General features: G+C 43.0%; 1 protein-coding gene across 3 annotated transcripts in view; it reads left to right on the forward strand.

Moving 5' to 3' along the window:
- The window catches only part of LOC116844909 (protein neuralized), an 84,108-nt gene that overhangs the window by 42,902 nt on the left and 31,411 nt on the right, over window positions 1-9,795 (forward strand). The window contains exon 1 of one of the 3 annotated variants that reach the window (XM_032817044.1): window positions 9,333-9,668. The exons of the other annotated variants lie outside the window; for them this stretch is intronic. Within the exon in view, the coding sequence (XP_032672935.1) occupies window positions 9,527-9,668 (142 nt within the window). The 5' untranslated portion in view covers window positions 9,333-9,526. Of the gene's footprint in view, window positions 1-9,332; window positions 9,669-9,795 lie in introns of those variants that run through there. 3 annotated transcript variants of the gene reach the window in all.

Below are 9,795 nucleotides of genomic sequence, written 5' to 3' on the forward strand. Positions count from 1 at the left end.
AAAATAGTGCAAAAGCACATGTCGAAAAAACACTTTATCGCGTTCCATTTTTCACAAAGCAAAAGAAATTGTTGTTTAGGAAAATAATTGTGTATGCTGACTGAATGTTATCGAGAAATGTCGAAATTAATCACAAACTACCTGTTTCGTTAGTAATGACTACTAGAACTGTTTGCATTGCCATCTAACATTTGCGGGCGGAAACTAAGTTAAGGTCCTAATACATAACACGCGCGTTCTCTGTATACACGGTGTAATTCGTCACGAACGCGAGCGGATAATTGACATCGAAAGGGAAGAGAAAGCGAGCAGGAGAGAAAACGAAGGGGAAGGATATTCCCAATCGGGCGGATCGCTTCATTTCTTGCGGCGATTATCGTCGCGACGCCAAGCGAGACGACGACAGTAACTCATCGTGTTGCTGGCTGAGATACCACCAGCGCTTTTCGCTCCTCGCTTTCTTTGCTTCCTTTTCCCGTCTTTTTGCGGCTTGGTGAATCACTCGTTTCTCGGTTGTTGCAGAGATTCTCAGCCTCTTTACTTTCCCGTTCCATTCCGTGTCCCTTTTTTTCCCTGCTTCTCGTTCTCCCTTCTTCTGCTCACACACAACCACTGATATACTTCTTTCATTTTCTCTTTTGTAACGTCGGTTTAGCCTGCATTCTTCTTTTTTCATTTGATACTTTGTTATCGATAAAACGATTGAAAGAAATCTCTGGAAATTCTGTCTGTACAATTTGGAGAGATCGAGACGGCGCCACGATTAGGCCGGAATATTTCTTTTACGGTTACTCATTTGAGGAAAGGATCTCTTTTCTGTAGTCACCGGGTGCCGATCGATCTGAGTCACCGAAAGCGATCGGTGACGCATTACCAGGCCGTTGGCCGTGACGAAACGCTGCTGCAATGTGAATTGCATAACGTGACGCCACTCTATACTCGGACACGAAACAATGTGCCACCTGCATCAGCTGTATGTGAATTCAAGGATTCAGAATTCTCTCGCAAATATCTTGACCAGAAACTTGAGGTCTTGAGGTCTTGAGGTCTTAATCAGGTTGATCCCAAGTCATCTAGCTTATACAAAGTGGCGTTATCGTCCTAACTATTAATAAGCCTTATTATTAATGAAGTCCTGATTGTTACACTGCGTTACATGACTACTCAAAATCTACTCAAGAACATCATCTTATATAAAACTTGAGATCTAGTTTATATAAGGTAATGTTATCGCGTCCTAATTATTAATAATTCTTAATATTAATAAGGTCTCGTTTGCCACATTGTGTTACATGACTAATTAGGGACCATCATCTTATATAAAACAGAAACTGATTAGGATCAACTTGATTAGGATCATTAGATAAATTACGCGTCAGGATCACACAATTAAAATTTGTCCTAAATTCATCACGATAGTCTCTTATTGAGATTTTTCTTTCTTTCCAACATACTAACATTTCTGCATGAGAAAGTAGCGTTCTTAACGTGACGATTTAATTCGCGTCTTTCGGAGACCGTGGGTTTAATCTCCGTTAATTAGCTTATCTTCGTGTACAGCGCGGTTCGCCGCGTATAAATAAGTAACTCCGCGGTCGGAATTGTGCTTGAATCTACCGACAGTAATGCGGTTACGTCAAAGCGGGTTATCATCGTCCATTCGTTCCTCTTCCCCCCGCGCGTAACTACTACTCGGAAATGAGATTTCCTGCGGTTTTCGCGTGTCTTACCGTGCTCGAGCCGTCTTCCTCGCTCGCGTCCCGCAGGAGAGGCACCAGCCTACCGAGAAAAGGAGCGCGATCACTGACCGTCCTCACTGACTCGGCAATACACACGCACACACACACGCTCGCACACCCATCCACCCACTTTCCGCTTCGCGCGTGACGTCAGAGCCGCGGACGGAACCCGTCTTTGTTCCCACAAGCGTTTCGCGAACCGGTTTGCACGTAGTGGTTCCGCGTAGTATCCCTGTCAGCTGGCCGGACCGTTTAATCGAGGATTCCTCCGCCTATTTTAAGGGATCGAGCGTCCTAAGGACGCTGCTTCCGATTAGCTCTTTCTGAGAAGCGTTCATTCATCTTTCTTGGTTACCTGCTTGCCTGCCTTCCTGCCTTTCTATCTACCTAGTCGAACGAATGGTAACGCCCATGAACGAGAGAGAGATAGATAGCGTCGAACTTGCGTCTTTAACATCCTTATCACCCGTTGCCTCGACAGGATTTCCGCCTAAATGAGTCGATCGGAAACAGCAGTTTGTTCTGTGGCGAATGGCGCAAGTTTCACCAGAGATATCTGAATGGTCATGTCCTTGTAAAGGACTGCATTCCGCACGAGAGAAAGAAAACTCGGTTTGTGTACCTGATTTTTTGTTACCTGAGGACAGACTAATGTGCGTAAACTTCACGGCAAATTTAAATATATTAAATCCCTTATGACTGATCGGATCGCACTCATATTTATCACATAGAATGATGAAACAAATACGAAAAAAAATTAGCAAAATTTGTCCCAAATAACATGTCACGTTGAATGGAATACGAAACTCTGACTGTAACTTTTAGTAAATTTGTTTCCGCGCTATTGTATGATGTGAATTTAATAATTATTTCGATACATTATATTTATTTGATAAATGTAATTTTAAGAAAATTGTAGAGAGAATTTCCATCATTGTGATAATCATAAAAGTCTGGAATATTTCCAGTTGTGATAAAATAGATATCGTTTCTTGCCACTAAGTTTTCGTCTGGCTCCCCCTCATTCTATTACACGAACTGAGATTTTTTCTTTCCGCGTGAATGCGTAGCAGAAGCTAAATATGCCTTTCTTATTCTCGAGCTGAGAATAAGAAAAGCGAAACTTGTTATCAGACGGCCCTGTTTAATGCCAAATGCGCGTCCACGCGGAAAAAATGTACAACTGAGCAGGAACTAGTTGGAAACTCGGTGTGGAAGCGAGACGATATCTCTTTTACCCCGAGCAGAAATATTTGTCTGAATATTAAGTTAAAAATCGATGCCTGAACACGCACCTAAACCTGAACATTCTTATCCCGAGTCGAAATTTTGGACCTACTCTTGACCTGAACTTTCTAATACCCATATATTTCGAAGGATTACTGCATGTCTAATAGAAACATAGAAACCGAAATCCTACTTCATGTCTCTAAATGACAGAAAATACGCAAAGTGTCATAAATTCTGAAGAAAATAGTAAAGTTAGTAGATTAAATAAAATAATGTTCAGGGAATGACAAAATGTTGAGAATTAAGTGCATGTCCAAGACTAATTTGATATATTGGTCTTAAAACTTTTAACACAATTGAGAAAACGTGTTAGGAAAATTGTTTCTTTATCCCAAAATGTGTTTTATTCCCAACCGAATTTTTGTCTACTTCCCAGGTAAAGAAATTCTTTTTCTTCTTTTCTCCATGCGGAGTAAAAATCCTAGAAATCTTTTTATTTTCTTTCACATATTCGATAGCGCTCGCTATAGATAAGCGCCCGACGCTTCCTCTGTTCCGTATCCGATCGGTTCCCGACGGTGCCGAAGTAATCGGTGAGATAATTTTTCGACAGAGCCGTCGGTGTCGTCCGCCCGCAACTTCCGCCAGGCACATGCCGCGAGCGGCTGAGCGGAAGCGAGCCTATTTCGTTCGAGGCCGGAAATCATTCCTCGGTTAAACCGTACCTGAGAGTTCCGTTCGGCTCAGCGAGTCCTCCGCGAGTCTTTTGCAGCTCGGAACACGGAAGTGTGCACGAGGACGTCGCGCATTTCGCGTTTGCTCGTCTTCGCAGTCACCACCATCACCCACAGGTCTTCACTTCTTTCCTCTCTTATTTCAACAGAATGTTTCTCCCTTTTATTTCCACGACGAGGTATCCGAGCCGCGTCTGCCTCACCTCCGCACCTCCCTCGCATTTTCCCGTCGAGGGATCGTATCTCTCGCGATACCGACGCGAAAGTGGAACTCGCGGAAGCAAGGTGCGTGAACACCCCATGCACGCACGCACGCACGCACGCACGCAGCACGTGCGTCCGTATACCTGGCCCGTATTCTAGCCGTCCTGTACACGCGCACCGGAAACGGCCACGCCGTGGTCTTAATGGCGCGGCTTCATAAGCAAACTCGCGCCCATCGCCACGTGCTCGGCTGCGTGGAAATTCGCAAAGGCGGCCGGGCAGCCTGCCGTGACGCGCGAAATGCGCCCCCGAGCCGCGTTCGCTTCGCCGCGGCTGCGTAACGTGCGTGTGCTGTTACGATTCTCTGGAAGCATTTCCTAAATATTTTCGGATACTTCATTTTTAACGAGCGAGTCTGGAACACGTTCGAGAGTGTTCGGGCCGTTCCGATTACTCAGACTCGCGTTATCAAGTCCTTTTCCCTCTATCTGTCTCTATCTCTCTCTTATTCTCTCTTTCTCCATGTACGAATCGATCGCGGCGTTTAAACAGATTTAAACGTCGACTTTTTCCCGCATCTCCCTTAATCTCGGCGTTACGTTTGTCCGCGAATAGACATTCCGCCGCGTACTTCGAATTAACCGGCCGCGACCGAGTTGAAAAAAGCAGAGTGACTGTCGAACGTCTGTCGTCGAGTGAAGTGTTTCCAGAAGACGCGATCCAGAGTACGGGTGAGAGGAGAGCTTTCACGGAGGGCTTTTTCGAGGAGCTCATTTGCTAAGCGTTAGCTGCCGCCGTTGCCTGCGTAATGGATTCTCGAGCGAGACGCGACGCCGGATCACGGACTTTTATAAATTGCCATCGACGAGAAAATATAGCTGCGCGCTTCTCGTAATTCGAGGCCGGGGGCGGGCGAAAACACGCCCGATTTGCATCCATTTGAATCGCGAAGTCACCAGTCGATCCTACGCCGTATAAATTCGCCCGCTTTTTTCGCTAGTCACTCCCGAGTTTTTCGCTTGGAACGATTTATCTCGCGGCGCGGTATTTTTCTTGCGAGCCTCTACCCGCAGAAAAATTTTCACGGAATAGTGATGTTAAGTAAATATTCATGAAACTTTCATTTAAAACTGATGTCTGAAAATCTCGAAGCTAATATTAATATTGATATTAAATCACTGTGATTAATATAATTTTTCAGTATTGCACCAATATACTAATACTAATGTATCATTAATATGACACACGCGTATTAATTGTTAGAAAATTAATTTACACTATATTAATATCTAGGTCAGTATTAAATTAACAGGAGAGTTTTTCTTTCTCTATCGCGTGTTTCAACACGCAATGGAATAATCAGTGGCGAATCGTCCAAGCTAGAAAGAAGAAGCCGCGGCGAGGCGAGGCGAGGCGAGCTGTCGGGTGCGATCTTTACGCATATTCTATGCATAAATCCCCCTAACTACGCAGCGAAACCTCTCCTAACGACGTGTATTCCTTCGCATGATACTGAACACTAGACGAACGAGCGCGGCCTCCCCTCGTCGAGATTTATCGAGGCTGCTTTTTTCAGGCTTCCTTTTTCTCCATGGATGCTCTGCTGCACTCAAGTGCATTCGCCGTGCCTTTAATGGGGCAAACGGCGAGACACCGGCGCGCGCGCAAAGCCATTTCTCAATTCGAGAACATTTGTCTGACGGGCTTGCTCGCGCTTCGATTTGCGTAGCTTTTCACGGAGAGCTTTCGTCGATTCCGTTCCATCTCGGTCTTGACGTCGATCCTCGACGCTCATCAATTATCGCGAGGCAACGTAGCCGAAGTTTGAGGGTGGAGGCGCCGCGGAAGCGGCAGTACGACCGCCCGAAAGGGGATAACGGCGTTAAAAATGGAACTATTAACGAACTAATGTTTCGATACGCGCTCTGGAATATCGAGACGAAACATAAATGAAGGAGGATCGAGATTGATTTATTCCCGGGAACGGGTCCGTACCGCCGAGGGAAAACTCTCTCCCGACGAGAGACCGACTCCGTTCCGGACGTTTATCGCACCGATATTTGTTTTACTTCGTCTCTATTTTCTTTTACTTTAGGCCCGCGATCGAAGAAGCGCGCACGCTGATGATTCATTTCGCTAGTCGGGATCTCGGGGGTGGTTAGGTTTGTCATCGAGTTATACGCGCGCGACGGTGCTCTCTCAGCCCTCGCTCTGAGACTGACTTTTTCGAGGGACGCGAAATTGAGAGAGAGAAGGTCCCCTAGAGCCCTTCACTTGCGCGATACGTATATTACTCCAGGGAACCGAAAACCGCCTCTAGACTTTAATGGAACAAATGTTGCGAGACCGTATAGCGTTACCCTTCGTGCCATCTCGAGAACGCAACCGCGGCTTGGCGAAATTCATCGAGTACTACTCGATCGAGTCTAGTTTAATGGAGTACTATAATCTAATTCTATAATCTATATTCTATTATTTCTCCTTTCTCTTTCTATTTTTATTCTAGAAACGTCTATTCTAGAAGTGGTCGGTGCTCGATCTGCTTTTTTGGCATTCTTGCACGAATTTTATCAAATTTAAAGGTATATGAAGATTACAGAGTAATTATAAAAATAATTAGCAAATCCCCATATGTTTTAATATTTGACTAAATCCGCGCAAAAGTGCCGACACTATTGAACGTTTTACTCTCTGATTCTATTTCACTTCTATTTTATATTTATTTCCTATATTTTCTGATCTATATTATTGCTACTTATCCTATGCATTATTTCCATCTCTATTCCCTTATCTTATATGCTTTCTTTTTTTTCAAATTGCAGCTTCAGAATTTAAACGCGAGCCTCTCGGCGATTGACATTTAAGAATTTCCGAGTCTCTTGAATGCTGCAAGATTTCCTCTTGGAAATTCCTGACAGTTGTACATTATGATAACGAGTTTTCGATTAAGAACAGCGATCAATCCGCGAGGAGAGCGCCGTTGGGCAAGGATCGCGAGTCCGTTGCTCAATTATTAGCATACGAATGGTCTTTGTGGAACGCGCATAATAGCGTCCTCTTTGAACGCCCGGCGTCGTTAATTTTCGCCGCGTGCACTTGCCCTCCGCCTCTAATCGCCGGAAGTCGGCTGATCCTCGCAATTTCTCGCTGATTGCGACAGAAGGCAACCTTACGCCGCCCACGAATGTAACGCCGGTGTATCGTCGAAAGAATGAAAAAAAAGGAGAAGGAACGGCCATTCGCGCGCGCCCGCGGAGAAAAGTCCGGCGCGGCCCACGCGCAATTCGCCGCGTGGCGCCTCACAACGAGCGAGTCAATGACTGAATGAACGACGAGATGATTTAATTGTCCGAGAGTGTCAGAGTTCATCTCGGGTGCGTGACTGTCGTACGATCAGTGCCTCTCATCCAACGCGTCACCCACGCGCCACGACGACATCGACCTGCTCGCAGGAAGTTCGCGGCTGACCCCCCGCGATTGAATTCAATTGGCAGCGCGGCACGCTCACGGGGAATTTCTCGCGTTTAATTATCACTAATTACCAGCGTGCCGTCGAGACTCCCGCCAGCTTTCGTTGATTCCTAGTGTTTCGACGACGGCGCCGTCAATCGTCGATTAACGCACGGCGTTATGAGAGAGAAACGAAAATGACCGATCTAACTAAAATTGTATTTCGCGTCTCTTCCTCGAGATCAGATGTAGGGTGCGTTCCTTTATTTACTGCGAGTACTGACGCTGTGACGTCATGAAAGTATAATGCTAGTAGCGTTCCGTTTTAACTTTGAGCACTGTCGAGGTGCTGCAAGGTGACAAATTGGAACGCACCACCTTACTGCCACTGCTTTACCTCTCCAGCTGCAGTAGTCGCAGCAGGAAGTGACATCAAAATTCATGACGTCACAAGCTCGTCGAAGTGCTTTCGCAGTGCACTGTAACCTATTTAGAAACGCTGTTAATAGTACTGACAGTACTTGCAGTAAAGGCCATCACACATAAAATTCCGTAAGGACGTAAGACGTAAACTGAAGACGTAAAACGTAAAGTCCATGACACACAGTTGCCGTAAAACGTTAAGTTCAACCAATAGCAAACTTCCTTCCCATTTACAACAGTTCAACGTAGTTAAATGCAGTGTACTATTTTACTAAACAGTATGCTTCTTTTTTATAATTTATTGAAGTGCATATTTAACATTAATATCAAATTCAGATATATGGACATTAGAATCATCGACACTTGGATAACAAAGAATGTTTTATGTTGAAATCATATAAGTTACATTTAACTGAATGTTATATTAATATTTTTTTTCAATGGTAATTAGAAAAAATTGTCTCAGCAAAAAATCTAAGTCACTTATATCTGAAGAAAAAAGAATTTTGAAATGATATGAAGACTTAAGATATAAAAATTTGAAGTGTTAAAGGCCAGTAGGAGGCAATGCTGCTTGTTGTTTGTGTCAAAATTGAACATTTTAATAATATATGACTAGAACAATGTTATGCTAAGAAATATACAAACATTTCAGTCGTCGTTTGATTCTCTTCAATGTTAATAACACTGAAACGTTCGCATAACATTATTCTATAATAATGTATTATAAAAATGTTCCATTTTGACACAAACAAGCAACGTTGGTTCCTGTTGGCCTTTAACACTTCAAGAAAAGAATTAAGAAGAAAAATTATAAAGAAATAGTTTTGTACATGTTTAAATAAAATTTTTTCAGGTTATTTGTTAAAGGAAAATACAGAATAATGACAGAGAGGAAGGGACAAATAAGATTCAGCTATGAATCCGGTCCATAGAACATTGATTTATGTTATTGACTCATAAACATACTTTCTTTTTTTAATGTGGTCATTCAGAAATGACATATTTTCATAATATATAAAAACACTTCGCCGACTAACTCCACTGCCACTCCTTGAATCCAATTCTCTTTGACGTTTTTCACATATAACCTAACCTATAACCTAGAACCAGATTTTAAAGCGTATACTCTGTGCTGATTTGTGATTGATTGTCCGTAAGACGTAGCCATAAAAATTTCAGTCTTAAGGAACGTCTACATTGGAAGTAAGTAGGAAGTAAGAGTAAGAAATTGACCAACCATAGTCGAATGTGAGAAGAATAATCAACTATGATTGGTCAATTTCTTATTCTTACTTCCTACTTCTTACTGCTTACTTCCAATGTAGACGTCCTTTTACGATATTGCTCGATATTACGTTTTACGTCTTACGGACAAAATTGGAGGGGATACGGAAAGCCAAATACTTGATTGGGATTGGTCGATTTCCTTACACTTATGTCCTTACGGAATTTAGCGTGTGATAGCCTTAAGTTGGTAGCACATAGAAAAACTTAAGCAGTAAGCGAATTGACCAATCACAGTCATTGATTTTTCTTCCAACGGTCCAAGAATCAACAACTGTGATTGGTCAATTTGCTTACTGCTTACGTCTTTCTTTTCTGTATGCCACGGCCCTTAGTACCCTCTACCTTATACCGATGTCGCCACAACTGCCAAGAATACAGGAAAGAAAACTCGGATACCAGGTTTTCTTTTTCATTGTTCTGTGTTGTGTCGACTAAGCCACACGGCCATTTGGTATTATGGGTAAAAGAAGACGAAGATTTGAAGCTGAGCAAGAGAATAAGCTATGGAAAAGACTGTGTGTACCGTGTATGGAACAAACTATACACGATCTGCAACGAGAGTTGATAGAAATAAGAACACAGTTTGCTACTTATTGTCGTAAGTTATTTCTAATTTTCTGTTATTGGGAGATTCCTTTGCATGGTGTGAGTGAAATATATATATATATATATATATATATATATATATATATATATATATATATATATATATATATATATATATA

The sequence above is a fragment of the Odontomachus brunneus genome, unplaced genomic scaffold (assembly GCF_010583005.1).
Source record: "Odontomachus brunneus isolate Ranch 3 - 2012 unplaced genomic scaffold, Obru_v1 Obru_scaffold_047, whole genome shotgun sequence".
Classification (NCBI taxonomy): Eukaryota; Metazoa; Arthropoda; class Insecta; order Hymenoptera; family Formicidae; genus Odontomachus; species Odontomachus brunneus.